General features: G+C 58.6%; 1 protein-coding gene across 7 annotated transcripts in view; it reads left to right on the top strand.

The window, feature by feature from the left end:
- Positions 1-24,175, top strand: part of EPB41L1 (erythrocyte membrane protein band 4.1 like 1) — a 62,839-nt gene that overhangs the window by 27,646 nt on the left and 11,018 nt on the right. For 4 of the 7 annotated variants that reach the window (XM_056354004.1, XM_056354000.1, XM_056353999.1 and 1 more), the window contains exons 3-16: positions 5,334-5,514; positions 5,956-6,120; positions 7,314-7,418; positions 7,501-7,543; positions 8,213-8,288; positions 8,578-8,796; positions 8,909-8,996; positions 9,317-9,469; positions 10,229-10,326; positions 10,464-10,639; positions 11,058-11,206; positions 11,774-11,809; positions 13,790-13,981; positions 15,383-15,481. In XM_056354004.1, the coding sequence (XP_056209979.1) occupies positions 5,353-5,514; positions 5,956-6,120; positions 7,314-7,418; positions 7,501-7,543; positions 8,213-8,288; positions 8,578-8,796; positions 8,909-8,996; positions 9,317-9,469; positions 10,229-10,326; positions 10,464-10,639; positions 11,058-11,206; positions 11,774-11,809; positions 13,790-13,981; positions 15,383-15,481 (1,761 nt within the window). In that variant the 5' untranslated portion in view covers positions 5,334-5,352. Of the gene's footprint in view, positions 1-5,333; positions 5,515-5,955; positions 6,121-7,313; positions 7,419-7,500; positions 7,544-8,212; positions 8,289-8,577; positions 8,797-8,908; positions 8,997-9,316; positions 9,470-10,228; positions 10,327-10,463; positions 10,640-11,057; positions 11,207-11,773; positions 11,810-13,789; positions 13,982-15,382; positions 15,482-22,111; positions 23,141-23,697; positions 23,806-24,175 lie in introns of those variants that run through there. The other 3 variants (XM_056354001.1, XM_056354003.1, XM_056354005.1) reach the window with 3 other exon arrangements.

Raw genomic sequence — 24,175 nt, 5'->3', positions numbered from 1 at the left:
TGCTGCAGCGGTGTCAGCACTGCACTTGGCGGCGCTTCGTGCTGTTGCGTTGCAGGGGTGCGAGGCACCTCTATGGAGTGGTTCCAGGCCCCAGTGCTTGCTCTGTGGTGATGTCCCTCCTGGGGGCGGGGCAAGGAGCCACGTGCCCTGCAGGCAGGGATGTGCCGGGTGTCACGCTCTGCACTTCAGTGTGTACGGGCGCGATGAAAGAGCTTCTGTTCAGCTCTCGCTGCTGGTACATCTCCAAGCTGACTCGTGCAAGTGGGGTGCTTGGGTACGTGTTTTGGAGGCAGTGCAGTGTTTGCTGCCCCAGGACCCATGTAAGGGATGGGGGGGGGAGGGTGATGCAGGGAAGTGCCGGATTAACTTGGGATGAAGACATGTAGCGGGTCCAGCTCCCTGCCAAGCAGCCAGTGCAGGAGCTAAGCTCTCCTTCCCTGCCGGTGTGTGCATGGGGAAGGATCCTGGCAGGACTACAGCCTGTGCCAGCTCTCTGGTGCCTGGCCTGGGATGAGTCAGGTGTTTGCAAGCCAGGGGGGCGGATGGGACTGGCACCAGCATCCACGTGGGACCCTCCCACCATGCCAAGGGGCTGCAGTGCAGGCACAGAGCTCCTGGCGAGGGGGGAGCCCAGCAGTGGGATGGGAAGGCAGCCCAGTTCCCAGCTCGGCTGCGGCTGCGGTACACATCAATCACTGTGCGGGGGTGTTGGGGCTGGGGAAGAGACAGCTCTGCAGAAAGCGCTGCCTCGGACGCGGCAGCAGCCTGGCAGCAGTGAGCTGCGCTGGAGGCATGGGAAGCTGGCACCAAGGTAGGGCTGGCACCGCCACAGGAAAGGCAGTTACGCGGGATGCTCTGCCGTGCGGCTGACTGCCCATGGAATGCTCTGGACTTTAGCCAGCAGCGGGTGCCCAGCATGGGGAGCACCATCCTGGGTGGGATGTGGGTTCTGGAGCTCGGGTGAGGGGAACAGGGCACTTTTCCAGCTGGGGAACGTTTCGAGGCAGTGCATATCTCTGCCCCTGCCAGTGCAATGTGAGGAGCAGTGTGCAGTCTCCAGGAGCTGGGGACACCCTGTGTTTTTGATGCCTCCCTCCCCCCACCCCCCTCACCATAAACAGGGCAGCTCATATGGTTTTTTGGCCTTGCTGCAGAACAGCGCAGGGTTGCTCTCCGGGCTGCCTGCTGCACTGCGGAGCGGTTTGGGGATTTGCATGTCCCCCAGTGCCAGGGGGTGAGGACTGGGTGGCAGCGGGGCTTAGGGGTGCCGCATGTTGCTGGGGCTTTGGGGACCGCTCTCCCTGTTCACTTTGTATGTGTCCCTGGAGGATACCCAGGACTCCCTGCTGGGACTCCTCTGTGTTTCAAGGATGGCTGGAAGGCACTGCTTGTGGTGCCTGTGCACTCATCCTGCCCATCCCTTGCCAGCTCAGCCTCTGCTCCATGGCAGGGGTGCTGGGTGCTGCGGCCCTGGTGAGCTCCTCCATTGTTCTTGGGGGCTGGCAAGTACCTGGACCCCCTGCCCAGTGTCACGCAGCCACTGTCACCTGCCTGTGCCCCGCTTGCTCCCCATCTCTGGCTCTCTCCACGGCAGCTGCCTGTCCTGCACTGTGGTGGTGGGCTTTGCTGCCAGGATCAGCCACCCTCGGACCCTCAGCAGCTGCCGAACGCAGTGGCAAGGGAGGAGGGTGCTTCGTTGCTACCCAGCTCTGTGCACCCCAGTTGCGCTGGAGCTCGTGGAGACCTGTTTGGGCACTCAGCATGGGGCTGTGGACAGAGACGTGCCTGCCCGTGTCCGTGATGCTTCAGAAGCGCAGGGAGCAACGGGGGAAAGCAGAGCCCAGGCGAGAAGGGGGGATGCTCAGCCTTGAAAACAGCCCAGCAATAGGGAGTGAATGGGCAGGGGGAAGGGGAAAGCAAGCTTGGGCGAAACCCTGTTTGCAGGTGGCAGGGAAGGGAAAGGCTCTGGGGGGAGCGCTGTGGAGGCTGGAGCCAGGATATGCTGGGGAAGTGCGGGGGCAGAGCGTCTGGGAAAGCCGTGAATCCACACTCCAACTTGAAAGGGGAGAAGAGGAAAACACCAAGGGAGGGAGGAGCAGGCAGGGAGATGATGGGTGGAGATTGTTGGCATGACAAGCAGGTCTACTTGTGATCCTGCTAAGGCTTTTTTTGCAGTCACCGTTCCCACGCGCCTGTTTTGGTAGCCCGGAGCTCCGGCTGGCTCCAGCCGTTTCTCCTGGTGTTTGCCCTGAGGAGGTGCCCCCAGCCCGGTTTGGGTCTGGCTGCAGCAGAAGCGAGCCAGCCCTTGCTATAAACCAGGCTTGTGCTTCGCTCTGGGCACCAGGGGCTGCAGGTGCAGAGGAGCCCCCCTGGCCAGCGCCCTGCTGGGGAAGGCTCCGGGCACCTCGGGCACCTCTGCCACCACTGCCCGGGCAGCTGCCGGCCTCGGCGCAGGAGCTCGCAGGGAACGTGTGTGAGCAAGGCCAGGTGCTGGGGAAGGGCTGGGGTGGCCCGGGTAGGCTGCCTGCCCTGCAGGATTGAGTCCTGCCCCTGCTGTGGTTAATAACAGAAACAAATCAGATTATTTGGGACAGCATTTCCACTGGTCTTGGTCAAGTTTGCTGCAGCTGTGGTCTCAACCTCTGCTAAAGATTTGTGATGGGAAATATGTCAGTTAAACTGTCCCTTTGGCAGCATGCTGGCACCCATGTCCTTTTTCAACCCATGGCCCCCCACCTCGGGGTCTCTGTAGGGGCTGTCCTGTGAGGTGGGGCAGCAGAAGCTGCATTTTGCATCCAGAAAGTGCCGCGTGACCAGCTTCATGCTGTCTGAAAGCGTGCTTTCTGCCTTTAAATCGGGGTGGTTCCTGCTTAAGGCAGAGATGCTCCCACATAAGCATCTTCTGCTTTTGAAGCTCTTGAGTGCTACAGGAAAGTCAATCCCTGGTGTGCGGTGGGGCCAAGTTGTGCTGGGTCCAGGGAAAAGGGGCAGTGGCCAGGATCCCAAAGCAGGGTGGCAGAGAAGCCAGGCCACAATGGGAGCAGGGAGATGGTCCCTGGGGGCTTGCCAGGCCCCTTTGCCAGGGCTCTGCCACCTCTGCATCATGCTGCCATCAGCTTCAGCTGGATGTTTAGGGTCCCTGCATTGGACTCCTTGCCCACTGTCAGAAGGTTTGAGCTGGAGCTTAATATGCAAAACTAGGGCTGTCTGGGAAGGGCAGGATGAATTCCCAGCTTGCTACCCTTAAACAGCCCCCATAATTTCCTCAGGGATCAGTGTTTGCTGGTGCAGGGAAAAAATAGTTTGGAAGAATGCTTAGAAACCTCAAGTAAAAAATGCAGCAGTTTTGGCCCAAAGTGATGGTTGTCATTTCAGAGGTTTCACATCGATTAAAAAATTCACACGCTGAGAACCAAATGGAAGCGGTTGAGAATGATCCACGCAGGGACTGGAGCTGGGAGCTGGCAACTGCTTGAATTTGCAGTGGAAAAACAGCAGCCCCGTTTCCTCTGCTGAAAAAATAAACTGCTGGTGACCTTTGAAATCTTCTCATGCTCTTGGCCAGGCACTGGTGTCTGTTAGGAGAAGCTGAGCTGATGTTTCTCAGGGGCTGGTGGCAGGTTGTCCTGCCTGTTCTGGCCAGGAGAGCACGGCCCTGGGGCAGGGGGTGAAGTCCTGGCTCTTCTGGTGTGAGCCAAGTCCCTCCGTGGCGGCTGCATGGCCAGCACAGCCAGCACGGCCGCAGCAGCTCTGGGGCAGGCTGAGCCCGGCTGTGGGAGTGCAGGCTGACCAGTGCCACCCCCTTGCCTCCTGTCTGTCCCTTTCTGCCCTGGGAGCCCGTTTTAGCAGTTATTCTGGGTAAGGTTTCACATCTCCCCATTGGGCTGAGGGCACCTGAAAGGCAGAAGTGGGACAAGAGCTACAGTGTGAGATGTTCTCTTTGTAGTCAGTAAGTTTGTGGGTGGCAGCAAAAGTTGCCTTTCCCTGCCTGACTTAGGTCATGGTCTTGGCTGGAGTCTTGCTCTCCCATACTTGCTAGAACAGCATTTAGGTAGTTGGGACTTACAGGAGGTGATGGTGGTGGGATGTCATGTCACCAAGTAACTCCTCGAGCCCCAGGGTGGCAGAGTTTGTGACCTGGAGCTGTTCTGAGACCTCATCCCTGTATTAATGCTGCTGGGCCTGGGGCAAAGCCTGGGGTTTGGCAGCTCAGGGAGGAGCTGGCTCCCTGCCTGTGCCATGTGGGCTGTCATTCCAGAAACAGGGACCAGAAATATCCCATATGGGCTTCCACACTCCAAAAAAGTGCAGTTTTTCTGGTGTTGCAGGCACTACTCAGGGCTGCTCCTGTGGCTGCTGTGTGGGCAAGGTGGGTGATGTGACCTTGGACAGATGTTGCTGGTTGAGCCAGCTCATCCAGTCACAACCCCCAGGCACGCTGATGGCGGTGATCCCAGCTGGTCCTGCACAGCTGGACATGGTCTGGGGAGCTGGTGGGGCCTGAGCAGCCCGAGTGGCAGATGGGTGATGGTCACAAAGGGCGCTTGATGACCTGCATGCACATGGACCATCCCAGGAGCCGTCACCAGCCCCACGCTGTATTTGCATAAAAGTTTCAAAAACTTAAAGGTTGCAGGAAACATGTTTCTGAGCACCCCAGCACGGAAAGTGCCTTCACCTCCCCTGTGCCTGGCCCCAAGTTTATTTTTGCATCTTGCATGGGACAAGCAGCTGGAGCCAGAGGCAGGTTTTGTCCCACCACCACACAGGGTCCGGCCACGCCAGCCGTGGGAACCCAGTGTGCTGCTGCTGCTGGGAAGTCCAGAGGGGAAAAAACCCCAGCCATCCCGGATGCAATATGTGGAGTCGTTCGTGTCTGCAATTTCCTGTCTCAGTGCAGCCTTTACCTTGACTCACAGCCCGTTTTTTCCTCCCAGGATCAGCCCTCCCATTCGTGAAAAATACTAGTGAAGGTACTGAAGACCCCAGGGCTGGGGGGAGCAGGGGGTTATGGCCAGCTCCACTCCCTGCTGTGAGTGCAGAGTTGGGGCGTGACGATGGGGGGTCCCTGCCACTGGTGTCCTTCCCCACACCACTGGCTCTTCTTCTCTGGCTCAACTAAGTACGAAATCCTGATGTCCTGTGCTGCTGCCACCGGCCGTTTGCAAAGCCAGCTCTGGGCACGGAGGGGGAGCGGGCGCCTGGCAGCAGGGCAGGGCTGGGCAGGTCCCCTGCCCCTGTGGCCAGGGCATCCCGGGCTGCCTTGCCAGCATCCTCCATCCCTGCATGCCTGGGTGACACCTCCTGTCTCTCCTTGTGGTTGGCGGGGGCAGAGCAAGGTGACCAGCGGCCATGACCACGGAGACGGGCCCCGGTTTGGAGGTGAAGAACGTGCAGGAGGAGGCTCCGCAGCAGCAGCTGGAGGCAGCCGCGCAGGGCCCCACCGCCGCAGCCAGCCCCGCCGAGGGCAATGAGAAGCCCGGGGCACAGTCCGATGCCCGAAACATGGAGCCGGTGAGTGGGTGACAGCTGGGTGCTGTGAAATGTGGCAGAGAGGAGGGCGCAGCGGAGGAAGGGAACGTGCCACCACTCTCTACTGCCCATCGCCATGTCCTTGCTGCAGCGTGGGGGCTGCAGGGAGCCCAGTGAGGTGGGCACCTCCCCTGTGCTGTCAGCCCTGGGGGAACATCCCGGAGGGGATGAGGGTGGGCTCTGCCGGCTGCCTCCCAGCTTCCTGCACAGGTCCCTGCAGGCAGGACGGGCAGAAGGAGCAGCATGGCAGCCGCAAGCACTGACTGTGCTGGAAATGGCACTGCTGTGGCTGCTGGCCAGGGCAGGGGGTCGTCAGCCCCCGTCAGCTGCCCTCTTCTGCCTGCTCTTGGAGGGCTTTCCCTATCTGTCTGCCTGTCCATCCTGGCAGTGGTGCCAGTAACCCTGCGCGTCTCCCTTCTCCAGGGAACAGAGATGGAGGAGAAGGACTACAGTGAGACTGATGGGCTCTCTGACAAAACAACCCCCAGCAAGACCCAGAAGTCACCCCAGAAAACCACCAAGAAAGTGAAGAGTGCCCTCTGCAGAGTGACTCTGCTCGATGCCTCCGAGTATGAATGTGAGGTGGAGGTGAGTCCCAGCTTCAGGGGGCTGCATGGGCACCAAGGAGGGGGACATGTCTCAGCCCAGGGACCCTGCCCAGCCCAGCGAGTCCCCGATGTCAGGGCTCTTCCAAGGACAGCTTTGTAGCACCTCTCTCCTAGGGGAAAGGATCCACATAAATAGCTGTTTAAGTTGAAATTGCAAAATAAGGAAAAAATCTGGACAGACATGTGTGTGCATGTGTTGGCGGAAAGAGGCTGACACACATGGAACCTTACGGCTGTCCTAGGCAGGTTTGTGTCCATCCTCTCTGTGTTCATATTCCCAACCCTTGCTGTCCTTCCCCATAAAGCCAGCAGGCCAGGGACCGCACGGCGAGGTGTGTCAGAGCCTGTCAGCAGGAGCCCCTGGTTGCAGCTGGGGGCAGTGAGCTGCGGGGGCTGTGCCACTTGGTGCCCTGGGCTGCCGTCCCTGGGGCGCATGATGAGGGTGCTGTGGTAAATGGATGCCTTGGAGAGGGGAGATGGGAGCTGCTGGGCTGGGAGGCTGTAAGCAGGGGAGAAACACACGTGGGAGGGGTTGTTCTTCCATCTGCATGAGCCAGTCTGAGCCTCACTGCCACCAGTAATGAAGGGAAATGCAAGGGTACTCAAAGGACCAGATAATGGGCAGGGTGCCCTCCATCCCTGCCCATGGCATGGGCTCTTCGTGGCTCTTTTTTGTCACACCATGCTTTGGGACCCAGCTGCCACCACGAGGAGGGTGTTGGGAAGGAGCTTGTCCCACAGGCAGCACCGGCTGCCACAAACTCTGGGGCATATTTGTCCCAGCTTCCTGCTCTGAAGCAGAGGCGCCTGGGCTGGCTGGACTCCTTGCTGGTTCAGCATCACTGTCTCCTGGTGTGATGAGGGATGTGCTGGGTGGGCACTGGGTCTCCCTGGTCCATGGGACCTGCTGTCTGCACTGCACCAGCTCAGCTTGACTGTGTCCCATCCCCGCAGCCCCAGGACCACCTGGGTGTCCCCAGAATGGTGCTGCCGGGTGAGAGGGCTGCTTTTAAAGGCAGCCCAGCATGTGTCAGTGGTCACCTGCAGAGCTAGAGCTGCCCTGACTCTCCCCAGTGCTGCCTGCCTGCACCCAGTGGGTGCTGCCTGTGCCTGCTGGGTCTGCAGGAGCACAAGGGAGTCAGCTCACCATCAGCCTCTCCGTGTCTCCAACAGAAGCATGCCCGAGGGCAGGTCCTCTTTGATATGGTGTGCGAGCACCTCAACCTCCTGGAGAAGGACTACTTTGGACTCACCTTCTGTGACTCAGACAGCCAGAAGGTGAGCATGGGGGGTCCCTCTGTGGCCGCTGCTGCCGCCATGGTGGGGGGGGCCCCCCTGACCTGCTGTCCCCTCATTGCAGAACTGGCTGGACCCCTCCAAGGAGATCAAGAAGCAGATCCGCAGTAAGTGCCTGGGAAGGGTCCATCCTCCCCAGCCCTGGGGTGTCCCGGGGCCCCTGGGTGGCTCAGTTGTGACTGTCCTCTGGCAGGACCCTCCCCACCTGCCCTGGAGGGGACCTTTGGCAGCTGCCCTGAGGACCCAGATGCTGTTGCTCGTTTGGCTGCCTGTTACCCACCTCTCTTAGCTGTGACAGGTGTTGGGGAGCAAAGGACCCCGTCTATGCCACTGGAGAGCTGGCTGAGACCTGGTCTCTTTCTGGGTGCCATCCCCACCTGCCCTGCACAGGGAGGATGGGAATGGGGGAGAAGAGTGGGGGGCTTGCTGGGACAGGTCCTGGGGTTCCTTTGCCCATGATGTTGCCTTGCTGCGGTGGCAGAAGGGCTGTTGCCCAAGGTCTCACCTTCTGGGGCATATGAGGCTTTTGCTGTGACACTGGTAGTCCCACTGAGCTGATGGCTCCTGAAGTTGTGATGCTTTTCTCTCCCTAGCTGTTTGGGGAGGATTAACCAAGTTGTGCTGGTGTCTTGAGGGCTGTTCTGGAGCCCCCTTGTCCCTGCCCTGTGCCAGGCCTGGGGGGAGTAGTTGGGACCCTTAGTGGATGTCGGGATGCTCCTGCACACCTGTGTGCAGCCAGCATGGATGCTGCCCTTACTGCTCTCTCCCCTCCCTAGGCGGGCCCTGGAACTTCGCCTTCACCGTGAAGTTTTACCCTCCAGACCCTGCCCAGCTCACGGAGGACATCACAAGGTGAGAACCATCCCTGCATGGGCACAGCTGGCGGCAGCTCCCAGGGGACCATCTGGGAGCGTGTGGAGGGACAGAGCTCAGGCAGGATGTGGGTGGCTGGGGGATGTCTGGGAGCTTGCTGCCCTGCCGAAATCATGCAGAGCGGGCTGGGAAGGTGGCTGTGGGAGGTGGCAGTCCCCACAGGGAGCATTACAAGGTGGGGTGTGTATCGCCGCTTCCCAGGGAGCCCCAGCCTGCTCCGGAGGGCATGTGACTGTGCCCTGCTCTCACCCTTTGCCCCCTCCTGCAGATACTACCTGTGCCTGCAGCTCCGTGCGGACATCATCACAGGGCGCCTGCCCTGCTCCTTCGTCACACATGCCCTGCTGGGCTCCTATGCTGTGCAGGCTGAGCTGGGTGACTATGATGCTGAGGAGCATGTGGGTAACTATGTCAGCGAGCTGCGCTTTGCCCCCAACCAGACGCGGGAGCTGGAGGAGCGCATCATGGAGTTGCACAAGACCTACCGGTGAGCCCCAGAAGAGGACAGGCTGGTGGCCAGGAAGGAGGAAGGCACTAGACAGCTGGTCCATGCGTGGTGGGGCGCCCAGCCATGTGTCTCCCTCTCTGTCTTCCTGCAGGGGAATGACCCCCGGGGAAGCGGAGATCCACTTTCTGGAGAATGCCAAGAAGCTCTCCATGTACGGGGTGGACCTGCACCATGCCAAGGTACGGGGCCATGGGGCTGCCAGAAGAATGGCCAGTGCCACCACCCAGCCCTGACTGCGCACCCCTCCCCACCCAGCCCCTGCCTTCCACAGTGAAGGTGCAACAAGGACATGGTCCTGGGCAGCTGGCTCGGGGTGGCCCTGCGCTGGACCAGAGGACCTCCAGAGATCCAACCTCATCCAGTCTGTGATTCCGTGACCTCACTGTCAGCAGGTCCCCTGTGGCAGAGCACAGAGCAGGAAGGAGCGTGGCACTGCTGGCTGGACTGGTTGTTACTGGGCAGCTGAGCAGTCCCCTCCTGTCCCTCTTGCCTCCTCCAGGACTCAGAGGGTATTGACATCATGCTGGGTGTCTGCGCCAATGGCCTCCTCATCTACAGGGACCGGCTGAGGATCAACCGCTTTGCCTGGCCCAAGATCCTCAAAATTTCCTACAAGAGGAGCAACTTCTACATCAAGATCCGCCCGGGTGAGGTGGGTGCCATGCACCAGTGCAGCCCCAGGGCACGGCAGGCTGCCTGCTCTGCTGAACTGGGGCTGCCTGGTGGGGAGGTCCTCGCCTGGCTCCAGCCTCTGCTCCGGGGTCCCAAGTTAATGACCATGCTGACCATGAGAGCACATCTCCTGTGGCATATGGAGGCTTTCCAAAGGTGCTTTCCTGTTCATTCTCATGGGCAAAGTGACTTCATCAGGCTGAGGGCACCCTAGGCTCCTTTCCCCACCAGCCAGATGCCATGATTCGGCTAGCATGGGGAAGTCACCCAGGAAGGGGGGTTGAGGGCCATTTTTGGTGTCTTCCGTGCTTCACAGAAAACCATCAGGAGGCTGTTTCGTTTGCTTTCCAATTTTATTTTCACTCAAAGTGAACGGTTAGGAGAATGCATTTCCACCCACATTTTCCAGCAGGCAGGAGGGAAAGGACAGTAAATCTGAAACAGAGATGCCCTCTCACCAAACCGAGCTGTAAAAGGTTTTTGTTTCTTGAGGGAATTTATCTTGCACTGAAAAGCCATCTACAGTTGAGGAAAGTGCTTAGGCCAAAAGTGTGGGGGCGTGATCCCACCACCTAGTGGGGCTGGGCATGGACCTTTCCAGCACTGCTTTGAAGACAACTGGTTTTTTGTATGGTCATGGCTTCTGCCAAGGCAACCTGAGTGCCTCTGCAAGGTCCCATCCCATCATGTCCTCTAGAGCAGGATCTGCCTGTAATGGTGTGCCTCTGTCTTCCCCAAGTACGAACAGTTTGAGAGCACCATTGGCTTCAAGCTGCCCAACCACCGCTCCGCCAAGCGTCTCTGGAAGGTCTGCATAGAGCATCACACCTTCTTCAGGTGAGGAGACCTTTGCCAGACTTCCCTTCTTGGAGGCAGACAGGCTCTGCCCCTGCCACAGTGGGTACATGTTGGGGGCAGCTCTGGGGGGGCATGGCTGGGGCTCGCTGACGGCACTGCGCCTCTCTCACCCCTAGGCTGGTGTCCCCGGAGCCACCCCCCAAGGGCTTCCTGGTGATGGGCTCCAAGTTCCGCTACAGCGGGCGGACGCAGGCGCAGACACGGCAGGCCAGCGCCCTCATTGACCGCCCGGCTCCCTTCTTCGAGCGCTCCTCCAGCAAACGGTACACCATGTCTCGCAGCCTTGACGGAGGTATGCCCCAAATTGGGGAGGGGGAGGGAGATTGGTCCGCTGGCGGGAGCGAGGGGGATGCTGTTCAGCTCATCTCTGCGAGCTGTTTGGCTCATTTGGCAGGGTCACAGCAACCATCAGGCTTCCTTCTGGAGGCTGTCCCCAACCACATCCCTGTGGCAGAGGGTCTGTCCCCACCCCAAGTGATGGCTCAGGCTGCACATGAGCCGGGGGCCGTGGCAGGGCTGGGGTCAGGCAGCTTGGGGAAGGGGCTGCGCCTGGCTCCCCATCCCTGGGGACCCCTGGGATGAGCCATCCCTGCTGCAGGGCGTGCAGGGCTCCTCGGTCCCCGGGTCTGAGCAGGCAGGGCGGGGGGCAGGGGATGGGGGAGGTTGGGGGTGGCAGGGCTGTGGTGACCCAGGCTCTCCCCCACGGGCAGAGTTCTCGCGCCCAGCCTCTGTCAGCGAGAACCACGACGCCAGGGCGGAGGGTGAGAAGCAGGACGAGGACGGTGAGTTTGGCAGCAGGAGAAGGTCTGAGATGGAGGACGAGGAGGTGACCACCCCAACGAAAATCAAGGAGCTGAAGGTACAGACAAGGCGGAGAGAGGAGGGTGGCCGTGGAGGGGTAGGCTGGATCACATCTGGAGAGGGCAGACAGGGGACCTGGCACAGGCAGCAGGGCTGGGCTGCAGGTAGGATCGCCCCAGGGCATGGTTCCCCGCAGCCCCTTCTCTGCCAACAGTGCCTCAGGCTGGTGGGACCCCTAGGACACAGCTCATGGCCTCACCGGTGGAAATGGGGCTGTCGCAGGGGCTTGGCTTGACTCTGATTCCCCAGCACCCTCCAGGTGGTCTCAAAGCTTGTCCCCAGACAGGGCTGGACCCAAGAGCAGCCCTGCTCTGGGACAGGGATGGGGATGAGGACAGACCAGGCACACCAGTACCCACCACTGCCTGGGCACAGCCCACCCACTCCCTGTCCTGGCCCCCAGGCTGGCCCAGGAACACTCCAGCCCATTTCAGCCCCACAGTGCAAGGGGAGGGGGGGTCTGGTCCTTCTGCACCCTACAAGCCCATCAACTTAACTGTGATATTTGTGACAAGTTCCCTCGACTGACCCTGCTGGTTACTTTTAACCCTCTCTTTGCTGCCAGCCGGAGCACGAAACAACCCCCAGGCACAAGCAGGAGGTATTCTGTCTCTGGAGTATCTTAGTCCTCATCGGTGCATCATATTGTCCATCCTTTCCAAAGCAACACTCTGTGTCACCCTATTTACTGGAATACAAGATGCACTGGGGCGGGGGGTTGGATGCTAGAGAAGCCCGATGAGCAGATAGCTGGGGACCTGCCCCAGCGCACACATGGCATCTTCTATCCCACTAAGTAAGGTAGTCCTAATCATCTAATTGTCTGTGTGAGCAGGAGCCCTCCCAAGGCGCAAGGGCCAGGCCCCCGTGCTGAGTCCCTGGCCTGTTGCGAAGACCTGGCTTCTGCTCATGTTACTGACTCCGCCATGTCCTTGCCTCGTGTCTCTTCTCCGTCCAGCCCCGCAGCCCCAGCTCTCCCATGGAGGCTAGTCCCATCACTCCCGCTGGCGCCCTGACCTGCGCTCCGCTTTTGCCTGACCTCAGCTGCCTTCATCCCCTGCCCTGCCTGGTGGCCCTGCTCCCACAGCCCCCACTCCTGCAGCGCGGTGCCCCCACAGAGAGCCAGGCTGGAGCTCCCCGCAGCACTGCAGCTGCTGTCCCGCTGCGCCAGGGGCAAATGGGTCTCTGAGCTGCCTTCGGTGCCGGCCGCAGCAGGCACTGGCACCCACCCCCTGTGCCCAGGGCAGCTGCCTGCCTCTGCCCGGCCAGCAAGCGGGCTGTCGCAGGGAAAAGGGAGGCTGTGCCCTCCCCTGCACAAACTCCCGTGTGCGTGGTGGTCCCCATCAGGAGCGGTTCATCCCAGCCAAAAATCCAAAGCTGCTCCCCCGGGATTTTCCCTCAGCTGGCAGTGGGAAGCAGACCCTTGCTGGAAGTGTCGAGGGGGGCGAACGCAGCCAAGCGGTGGGGTTTGCCACGCTGGTACCACACAGCCCTCACCATCCTGCTTGGCACCGCAGGGCAGACCCCGCTGGGGCGGTGGGCACCAGTCCTGGTCCCTCCCCTGCCCGCCTCATTGCTTACCCCGCTGCATGTGCATGTGCTGCTCCCCCGGTGTACCCCGAGCCCAGAGGTGGGCAAACACAAAGCACTTCACAGCTCAGGCATGCGGGTCCCTGGGGGCAGCTTTTTCACGAGTTGCGCTGAACCTTCAGGATCTGGAAAATTTGTTAAGAGTTTTTCATGGGACTTCCTTGGGTCTCTGGGCTGTTGCAGAGGAGGAAAACCAGGGAGGTATTTTAGGTGACGCCTTTTGAACCTCAAAAGAGGTTTGAGTTTGAAGCAGAAGCCTGGGTTCTTGCTCTTGCTGGTTCTTGCTCTGAGCCAGTTTGCCCACCTCTGCGGCAGGACGAGGGGAGCCACCCGGTGCCTGTACGGTCGCAAAATGATGCTCTAATGCCTAAACCCCACCTTGCACTTGAGTGCACTGAGCCGTCCTCTCTGCATCAGGTGAGACCCCAGCCCACCGCAGGCTGCCATTGGGCCCAGGCTGGTCCATGGTGATCCAGGCTTGGATCTGTGCTGGACATCTCTGACCAGCCCTTGACCTCCTGCCCTTTGGCAGAAGCCCACTTTGAAGGAGCTCCATTGGGAATGCCGGTTTCCTGCCTTGCTGGGGCAGAGGCACGGGCTCCCTTCGTGCCTGGCACAAGAGAGCAGCAGAGGCGGCCACTGGTATTGCCAGCGGGGCCCAATCCCTTGCTGGTCCCAATGGAGAGCCCGCTCTTCTTCCAGCTGGCTCAGCTTGTCCTCAGCAGGCCGTGCCAGCGATGCCGAGGGGCGCGCTGTGCCCTTCGCAGGGGGCAGCTGGCCACACGTATTCGCCCTCGTGCTGCCTTTTTGCTGCTCCTTGCAACGGTCTTAGTGGGAGCTGCAGACCAGGGTGCTCTGCCACGCTGCTCGTTTGGCTCTCGAGACCCTGAATTCAAGCCTGGTGTGAAGCAAACCATCCCAGTGCCCCTGCTCATCTCTTCTGCCTTGGCTGGTGCTTTATCACAGTTATCTTCTTCTTTCCTTCCCCAAGTTTTTAGACAAGCCAGAAGATGTTTTGCTGAAGCATCAGGCCAGCATCAATGAGCTGAAACGGACCCTGAAGGAGCCCAACAGCAAGCTAGTTCACAGGGACCGGGACAGGAGGCTGCCTTCCTCACCAGCCTCTTCCTCACCCAAGCATGAGGATGAAACACCAAAGGGAACCCCAGAAAAGGCCAGCGAGGTTTGTTCTGCTGCTTCTCTTATGGAGGGGAACACGCTGTTTGCGGGGAGGTGTTCCTCAGCTGTTGGGCTCTGAGTCTCTGCCTCCAGTGCTACCCTGCGGGAACAGGGTGGAAATGACCTTGTGGGGACACAGGGTGGAGGGAGGGGGCCTCTGGCCAGGCTGCTGGCTCTGAAGTTTTGGATGAGCTAACCGTTATCACACTGCTGGTGGTGATCTGCCCTTGTGCCTGGGCACTGCGTGGGGCTGAACTTTGCACCCTTCTCTGGAGGGCTGTGTTTTGGGGGTGCCTGAGGGTTGGGCTGTGGCTTTTGTTGGCCCACAAGATGGGGCTGGCCTCAGCCCTCGTACTGTCAGGGCTGCTGCGTGGCAGCACCCAGTGCAGCTCTTGCCTGAGGGGTGTCCTCAGCAGAGCAGGACCAGGCACCGGCGGCGAGGTGCCCCACGATGCTCTCACCAGCTGGGACCCAGGTGGTGGGAGCAGGTGCAGGCATGAACGGTGCCACTGCTCTCATGCAGACTGCACGCATGTCCTCCCCTCCGGGTGTTTTGCCTGTTGGCTTTGTGGTGGGACCTGTGAGTGTGAAAGGAAAACACCTGGGGAACTGGAACTGGGGGTGCTAGGACGTGCAGAACCCCCAGTGCTGTGTGAGGGGCGCAGATGTGGTGCGGCTGGGTGCTCTGTGGCGCTGGGCTCTTGGTTGGCTCGGTACAGGCAATACGTGGCAAGGACATGCCCGCTGCCAGCCTGGATGCCCTCTCTCTGTCAGGGACCCTCCCTGCTTGCTCTCCCTTCTGTCATGTTCTGTCCCCCGTGGGGGCTCTGGAGCCAGTGCTGTGCCCGTGCCAGTGGCCGTGGCTCCAGGCAGGGTGGATGCCACACATGGGACCTGCTTTGCCCCGGCTCCCTCCCAGGACAGTCGTGCAGAGCAAGTGAGGTGGGGCTGGGCTGTGCGGAGCATGCGGGACGCTGTGGGGCGGCTGGGCCAGGGGCTCTTTGCAGGGGATTCGTGATGTGCATGCATGCCTGCTAGTCCCCAGTGCTGACCAGAGAGTAGGGGCTGCAGGGTAACCCGGGCAGAGTGAGGTCACAGCCCCTCATCAAAGCACCAAGCTTGGAAGAGGAATAGGGACTTCAGCCCACATCTCTTTTACAAGCAAATATATAAAGTGCAGAGATGTAAATGGAGCATCTAGAGCTGGCATAGCTGTGGCCTCTGTTCTATCTATCCACTCATCCATCCATCTACCCTTCCATCCACCCACCTACCCACCATTTGTTTCTTTCATTCCTTCTCATGTGCTTTCTCTCTCTCTCTCCCCCTCTCCCTCTCCCTCTCTCTCTCTGTCTCTGTCTCTCTCTCTTTCCCCGTGGGTGCTGGGGTTCCCGTGCTGGCACAGACGATTGAAGAGGACACCCTAGACGGTTTTGCATCTGAGCACGGAGCTTCCCTAAGCATGGAGTCTTTCACGCAGAAAAGCCTTGTCTCCTCTCCTGAGGTTGTCACCATCTTCCTTCTCTCCCCACCCCTCGCTCTCACAGTGTGACCCCCCACCGTGGGGCCCTCCAGCCTGCCAAGGGGGTTTCTGCCCTCTGAGCAGAGCTTGAGCTGTTCGCTGCCCCCCCGGGTGGGTCCCCCCTCCAGTGACGGGCAGGATCCCTTGCCAGGACAGGGCTGTCGGTGAAATCTGCCCCCCTGACTGTTTCTTCTGGGCTGTGAGACAGGATCCTGGGAGAGACCTTCCAGTGGAGCCCTGCTGCGCACCCCCGGGTCTGGCTGCGCCCTGGGTGAGGGGGCCATGCTGGAGGCCAGTGCTGGGGGTCCCAAGGCAGTGCTGACCCCATGGCACAGGCGCTCCACAGGGGCCTGCCCCAGGTGCAAGCAGGCAGGCAGCTACAAGCTGTCTTTAGCAATCCCTTGTGCTTTCCTTTCATTTTGGCTAGTTACAGTTCCTGGGGCCCAGGCACTCTGAAACAGGGCATCTCTGGAGGCATCAGAAGTGTCAGACTTAAGCCTCTGCTAGGCAGCATGACTGATGTCCTCGCACAGTGCCCACGGGTGAGGATTGTGGTCTCTTGGCACTGCTTGCCTGCAGGATTTATCTCGCGTGATGGTGGTTGTTTCCCAGGACAGCCAAGAGAAGATGCCACTGAGCAGAAGAAAATTGGTCTTTGAGACTTGGTTGTGGTGTGGTTGGGTCCCGCCAGCAGTGCTGGGCTGCACATCCTGCCGAGGGCCCTGGGGAAGGCAGCAGAGCAGGAGCAGCACCAGGCAGGGGGCAGGTGGGGCAGGAGCGAGCTGGTCCCACTCTCGCTCCCTGGCATCTCCCGTAGCGCAGGAGTTGCCAGTGTCAGCAGGCTGTGCCCCAGCAGCAGAGCTGGAGCCTGAGCCCGAGCCTGGGCTGGCTGGAGCAGGCGGTGTGGGTGCGAGCGAGGGCCCGGGCACAGCCTCAGGCTGGAGCATGGGCACCGGCACCTTCAGTGAGGCTTGCGCTCTGCAGCAGCACCCCCTGGTCCACGCTGGGACCCTCTAGGTGCCAGTATTTAGGAGCCGGTGGGCAGAAACCGCAGAAGGGAGGTGTGCTCACATCTTTTGATTCAAAGAGTCTTCTCCTCCACCCTCCAGAGACCCTCGGGGTGCTGGGGCTGGGCGGGGGTGCAGGTGCCAAGGTTGCTCACTGATGATTTCTCTCCAGGCATTAGTGGCTGAGATCAGGAACTGATATGTGAGAACGTGTCCTCTACCAGCCTGTGGTCACCATGAGGAATCTGTGACCCCGAGAGGGTGATGACATGAGGACGGCACATCTGCAGCTCTTGGAGCTCTCATCATACTCAGCTAGAAAGTTTTTTGGTGCCTGTGGGCTCTAGATCCACTGAGACTGGGTTGTCTGTTACCCGCAGCTACCCGCGTCTCCACCCTCCTCTCCATCCATCCCTCAGTCCTTGCTTCTGCTGGAGGACCGGAATGGGCTGGGGGGTTCCAGCAGTCTCTTCAGCTTTGTGTGACAAAGCAACCCAGTGTGTCATCTCTGTGTCTCAGGCTCACTCATTCTCCTCTGCTTGTTGTGAGGCTCCTGCTTTCCCCTTGGGTGAGCTGGGTCTGCCTGAGCAGAAAGGAAAGGTGGCAGGGACACTGAGAGATGCCAAAGGGAGAAGCCTCCTGCCTGTCCTGGGCTTTGCTGAGGTCATGGACCTTGTTGGCAGGGGCAGAATGCGGTGTCTGCTCCATGCTGTCATTTCCTTTGTTTCTACCAACTTGCTGTCTCTTGTGATGTGCAAGCCACGGTGAGAATGGACTTCCCAAATGCTCCTGTTCCTAGAGCAGATGCAGTACGTGTCAGGGGGGGAAGTGTGAAAGTAAATTATCCCTTGGGAAATCAGGGTTGCTCTACGGACAGACCCTTCCCAGCATCATCACTTCTTAGACTCAGCTCCTGCCTTGGGACATGCTCTGTCCTGCCAGCCTACTGACCTCTAAAGCTCCAGAATTTATCTTTCCTGGAGGACATACCCAAGTATCCAGATATTTGCTCCAAACATCCCTGAGAGTCCTCAGGCTCTGGAGACACAAGGGCTGCTGTGAGCAGTGGAACCAGAGCTGTGGCTGGACCTGGCACTGAGCACTCTGGAGCAGAGCTCAGATCACACCACAGAGTAGTTGGCTGTTCCCTTGGAGTGGGCTGTGCTCATCCCAACAAAATTTGAGAAAACTTGGAAATAAATCTGGAGCTTTTGGATTTTCCTTACTGGTTAAGAGGTGCTGTCATGGATGAACACGTTGTTCCAGGCTTCAGAAGACTTGTCTCAAGGCTTTTTGATCTACAACATATATCTCAAGCCTTAACTCAGAGAAGGAGCCTGAAGAAACTCATCATCTTTGTCCAGGGAAGGTCTCTGAAGGACTCTGGTTTGCAGCCAGAGAAGGGAATTGAGAGGACCTCACTGAAGAGGTTTGTACATGTGTTCGCAACCTGTCCATCCTTGCCTTGGCTGCAGAAAAGGTTCAGCAATGAGACCACAGTGCAGGAACAGAAGAGAAGCTCTGTACCCTCAGGGAAGCAGCGTTCTGGTTGAATTGCACCGGAGCATCAGTACTGAACAGGAAGACTGGTGCTGAGGGAATGCCAGGGACCAACCTGGGCTTCCCAGCAGGCCCGGCACAGCTGCCGAGTTAGTGATAATGTTGCTTTCATGGTTCAAACCCAACTCTGAAAGATCTGGGTGCAACCTGGTGCCCCTGGCAGTCACTGACTGCCTCTGTTGCTGTTTCCATGGTCTGAGAAGTAGAACCTGCACTGGAGGCAGGTGTGGACGAGAGCAGGTGGTGCATGGGAGCGCAGGGTGAAAGGATGTCGGAGAGGCTTGTGTGAGCAATGCTGTAGGGAGCTGCCATGGCACAGGTCTGCTGAAGACCTAGCTCCTCCACCACGAGTGCACAGGGCTGCCTGGCTGTGGCAGGGTGCAGGTGCTATGGCACAGTCCCTGGCAAGGATCCGTCTTCCATCAGCGGAGGGTGCCCCTACCACCCTGTGTGCAGTACGGCTTGCGATGCGCGTGTGCCGCCCCAGCAGCTGCCCTGGCAGTGCGAAGAGCCTGTGCCGGGCACCCCTGCCTCGGGTGCCCCTGCCTCGGGTGGCTCGGCGTTGCGGCAGGGGCCGGCAGCGGGCTGTGCCTGCAGCCTCCACGGTGCCGCCTGCCCAGGCACAGCCCTGCTGGCACTCAGGTGGGATTCTCAGGGGGGCAGCTGCACTTGTGCCAGAGCCCATGGCGGGGGGGCAGGCGTGAGGGCTGCCGCTTGCCCGGGTGCTACCAGGGCAGGGCCTGGGGCAGCATGCCCAGGGAGCTCCGCTTTCTTTGGCATCTGGCAAAGAAGGCAGGAAGCGGCATTTTTCTGCCAGGGACATTCATCAGTTTCTGATTCCCCTCCTTGTGGAAGCCCTTCCGCTAGTAATTATTCTTCCTTCTTTCTCTCCTCTAATCTCATCTTCTTTTCCCTTCCTTCTCGCTCTGCTTCCCTCTACCCCCCTGTTTCCCCTTACCCAATATTAAGTTTCCATTTCGGGTGCAAGGGCTCCAAACATTCACCCCGACCTCCCCGCGTGGGGCATGGCTCACGTTTTCATGGATTGTTTTTCATAGTTTGTGGGGAGCGGACAGCCAGCCCCCGCACGTGGGTGGAGCACATCCTGGTGCCGCAGGTCAGCCTTGCGCAGCCTGCAGGAGTGCTGCTGGCTCTGCCCGCGGGCTGGTGTTGGGCAGCCCGTGCCACGGGCACAGCCAGCCCCGTGGTGAGCTCCGCAGGACCGTGCCCGCAGCATTGCCCTTTACGCCTGCATTGCCTGGGGTGGCTATGGAGGCTGCTGGGCTTCCTCATCGGTGCAAGTGTCTTCCTGCTGCTGTCTTCTTGTGGGTTATTTTCTACCTTCTGTTCCAGAAGTGGTTAAATTTTAGCAGTGCTTTGTTCTTGGCACTTGTGAAGTCTTTAGCTGTCTTGAAGGACAAATATGTGAGTGTACAAAGTGTCTGTAGTAACAGGAATCTAGCATCCTCCCCTGCACAGCAGCAAAGATTCACCAGCTGGTGGATCACATACCACCGTGTCCTTGCTGTGGGATGCTCCGCAACCTTTACTTGGTCCTTGCTGCAGTACCCGTAGCTGTCTCAGCTGCCAAGCCCGTGCTGGTCTTTTACATTTCACAGCTAACCTTTCATGCGTTGCATTTCCTGAACCGCTTGGTTTCAGCATATCTAGAAACCTCTCTGAAGTAATTGCTTCTGATGAAATTTCCCTGGAGATCTGAAAAGGAAGGATGGACTTTGGAGTGACCCTGAGATGCAGCATCTGGTAGGAAGGGGAAAGGGCCTATCTGATGCCTAAAGATGTTTTCTTTACTTGCTCATGCTCCTGGAAATCTTGACGTAGTCTTAGGGCACGTTCATGAAGCTGAGAGTGAAACTACTCAAAACACAGACTGTTGCCTACAATGAAATCTCACCCTTTGTTCATGGAGATTGCTAGAGCCAGCTGAAAACAGGAGTCAGATGGGGAGCCCCAGTGGGTTTAACCAGCTGCATTCCCCTGCCTCATGAGAGATGCCCCAATGGCTGTTAATGTGTCTGCTGGGAGCATTGCTCCCACCTCTGTACTTCCAGCAAAGCTGCAGCTATTGCAGGTGTGTGAGTCAGCCACTGTCCTGAGCAGAACATGGTCCCTGCAGAGAACAGAGGGGCTCCGTCACTGCATCAGCCCCTTATTTTCAGTCCCTTCTCTCCATCAGCGTGTTGCCAGGCTCTTTGTATAGACTCTGCCTCAACTGTTGCATGAATAAAATAATAATAATAATAATAATAATAATAAATGATGTAGTCAGCCCTGTCTGATGCAGATCAGCTTTCTGTTACTCATGACAGCAATCATCAGCAGTTAGGTATAGTATGTTTGAATGCTAACTCTTCTTGCTCCAATTGCAATGCAGGGCTCGGAGCATTGGGTATTTATAGAGAGAGAAACTCCTAGGCTGGAAGCGGTAGCTCTAAAGAAAGCTCTGGGAGTCAAGAAAGAAGAAGCACATGCAGGTACCTCAAAGGTGAAAACGAGTGTGAGCATATTGAGAGTGGAGATGGCAGGAGGCAAAGCCAAGGAACTGGCAGGCCAGGAAGAGCCAGCAGATGCAGCCCTGGATACCCGGACAAGAGCAAAAATGATTGCTAGTCCAGAGGATTTTGAGTCCGTCTGGGAGGATGAGATCTATGAGAAGGAAAGCAGGGGGGAGCCCAGCCAGGAGGCAGAGTGCCTGCCAGCTGCAAGCGCAGAGGAGGAGCCCCAAGGGCAGGGCGAGGAAGCAACCACCAGTGAGCCAGGTCTGCCCAAGTCACGTCAGCAGCCTGAAGAGAGGCAAAGGGCCAAGATTTTGGGGCCAGAGCCTCCTCAGGGAGAGAGTGAGGTGTTCTCCAAGGAGCGTGCTTCTGCAGCCTCCAGGAAGCAGGAGGCCAGAGTGCCGTCCACAACCACAGAGCTTGTTAAAATTAAAGTGAAGGCTGGCGACGACAGCTCAGAGACTTCTGCGAGCCAGAGGATCATCTACTTAGGAGATCCAGAGGGAGAGGAGGACAGTAATGCACACCTGCTCACAGGGGCTGGTGGACGGCTTGGCTTGGAGGAGAGACCAGAAGCCACTGTGAACATGTCTGGGGAGGGATCCGAGCACGTAGCACCTGAAGCAGAAGGGTTCCCTCCCTCTTCCTCAGCCAGTCAGCAACACAGGGCAGTGTTTGGAGAACCTGCTGAAGCACCGGAGATGCCTGGGACAGGCTGTGATGGGACCAGCCTGGCGGGACGTCCCACCATGAGGCAGGAGGAAGGGCTGCCCCTGCAGCGAGAGGAAGCATCTGCTGGGCTGGCAGGCTGCGAAGCACCCGAGGGAGGTGAAGCCCTACTGTGGTCCCGAGGGGCGGGACCAGAGGAGACACATCGGCAAAGCTCAGTGGGAGGCTTGAAGTTGTGTGACCTGGCAGGGGATGGCCGCAGGGCTGAGGAGCACAGAGGCAGCCCAGTACAGAGCCCGGACATCTGCACCGCAGTGGGGGAGCTCTCAGGAAGGATTGGGGCAGACAGCAATGAGGAGGAAAGTGCCAGAGTGGTTCTTCAGATGGAAGAGATAGAGACCAAGTCATCTCTGTCAGCTGTGCCTTGTCAGGGCCACCCTCACACCACCGTGGGGTCAGAGGGGGATAAGCCCAGCGCTCCTGCCCCTTCGCCCTTTCCCCAGCCATCCAGCCCTGTCCCTGCAGAGCCAGCCCCAGGCACTGAGCCTGAGGGCAGAAACCTGTCCCAGGGCAGTGGTCCTGTAAGAGCTGTGGGCACACCCAAGGACGTGAACCCCTCAGCGGAGGTGGCACACGAGGAGACAAGCCCTGCAGTGAGCAAAGGAGCACCCAAGGACATGAGCCCTGCAGCAGAGGTGGCAGTACTTAGGGGCACTGGTCCTGAATCTGAAGAACAACCCCAAGATGTGGGCTTTGCCACATGGAAACCACAGCAAGGTGCAAGTCCTGTTGCAGGAGGTTGCAGGAGGTTGCAGGAGGTTGCAGGAGGACCACTCCAAAACACAGATGCTACAGTCAGAGACCCAGCCACAGGGGAGATGGACCCTGTTGCAGCGAGGGCAGCCCCAAGCAAAGTTCCTGCCCCAGAAGAGCTGCTCAGGGAGGAGAAGCGCACGACAGAAGAGCTCTCCCAGGACTTGGGGCCCACATCAGGGAAGCTGACCAGAGTTGAAGACAAAAGTCCTTGCATGGAAGAACTGCCTCTCCAGGCAGAACCAGCAGAACAACAGACTGAGGCCATGAAAGGAGACCTGCCCCAAGAGGGTCCCAGGGCTGGAGGGCTGCCCCACAGTGCAGATCCCAACGCAAAAGAGCCACCCTGGGACTTGGAGTTTAATGTGGGACAAGATTTGCAGGGCAGGAGTTCTACCACAAGAGAAACCACCAGGGACAGGGACCTTGCTCCAGGGCAGCCACCACAGGATAAGTCTCCTCCCAGAGAAGCTGCTGATGTCCCGCACTCCCACACCCCTGTAGCAGGATTGTGTCAAGGAAGCGAGCCATTCTGGTTTTCTAACTTGATCTATGAAGGCAAGGAAGAGCTGCAAGCAAACAATGGGGCACATCAAACACAGTCTGGGTCATCGATGTGTGTGGCTGGGAGGACAGGAGCTGTGTCCCAGGAGCATGGAGATGTCACTGTGGCCACAGGTAGCTTGCAGGGCAGCGAGACCTACAGGAAAACCTCGGTGGCCTCTAAGATTAAGATGTTTGAGCAAAGCGAAACGGAGCGAAGGGCAGCCCAGGAGGGACAAGAGTGTGTGACTGAAGCTGAGACGTCAGCAAAAGCAAAGGGAAGGACAGGTCTGGCACAGGAGATGCTTTTGAACACGGGCCTCACCTCCCCGCTGGCAGTGCCAGTTACTTCAGCGGCATCCATGTCCAGTGTGGTCTCCTTGGCCCTTGAGCAAGGGGCTGGTTCAGGAGACACCTCCCAGCCCCTCTCTCTGAAGGAAGATGTTTCTGTTGACCTGGAGCATGAAGGAGAAGACAGTGCTGACCTGGCCTCCCCTGACTCTGGCTGCGAGCTCACACTGGCAGAAGCGGTGGTAACTCTTCCAATGAACTGTCCGGATGGAAAGTTCATGCGCATGTTGTGTGGCTCTTTATTATCATGTTCAGTGGCTCCTCACACATCCATTGACTGACAGCAGTGGCTTTGCATCCCCTGTCCTTTTCTGTATGTGTGTGTGGTCGGGCTTATTTGCTGAATGCAGACCCGCTGGCCAGTTGGTTCATCAGCTTTTGTTTTGTGACCCCCTCCGACATTTCGGCTCCCTGGAGAATGCCACTCGCTGAACCCAAGAGCGGGCACCCAAGCTTCATGTCCAGGAGCAAGAAAGGGAGATGGGGGGTGGCTGAAGGAGCTGTGACTCTGTCACGGACACGCACACACACCTCGCAGCAGTGTGCCCACGCTTCCAGCTTCACCCTTGCATTTCTTACGTTGATACCCCTTCTTGCTTAGCTCGCCAGCCTCACCCACCCTCCCCTGTCTTCGGCAAGCTGGTGGCTGGTGATGAAATAGCTTTCTTCGTTCTCCTAAGTGCTAGATGAGCTCCTGTAGAGTTCGTTTCCTTACAACTAACCATTTTCTCTAATCCAGAGCAAATCTCAGGAACCAAACGGGGAAGAAAAGGATTTATCTGACCCATCAGTAATATCCAGCCTGAAAGAAGAGAATCTAAAGACTGCTGTTCCAGTGGTCTTCCAGGTCTCAGTGCTGTTTTACTAACTGCTTCTTACTGTAGTATGAAAGCTCACCTTAAGCAGCTGAGGGCTGTGTGCTTCCAGCTCCTCTCCCCGTTGCAGAGCTGTTATGTATGTATTTATACATACACACACACACACACGAGAACACGTATGCAGGCGTGTTCCTCTGGAGTTTGTTTGACACTCTGTTTCTCATACCTCTCAACCTCCCAGCAGCGCCAGGGGAGGGTGGTGCTGGCACAGCCTGGCCGGTGGGGTGGATGGCTCTGGCTGTGAACGCTTGGACCAGAGTCCAGGTGGTGGGTTTCCTCTGGCATCACTTGGGCTTCGAACCATTCCTAAGGGAGATCTGCTGAGAGCAAGGTGCAAAG

This window comes from Falco biarmicus, chromosome 10 (genome assembly GCF_023638135.1).
Source record: "Falco biarmicus isolate bFalBia1 chromosome 10, bFalBia1.pri, whole genome shotgun sequence".
Lineage (NCBI taxonomy): Eukaryota > Metazoa > Chordata > Aves > Falconiformes > Falconidae > Falco > Falco biarmicus.
Note: the sequence above shows the minus strand (reverse complement) of the source record. Positions and strands in the feature narration are given on the sequence as shown.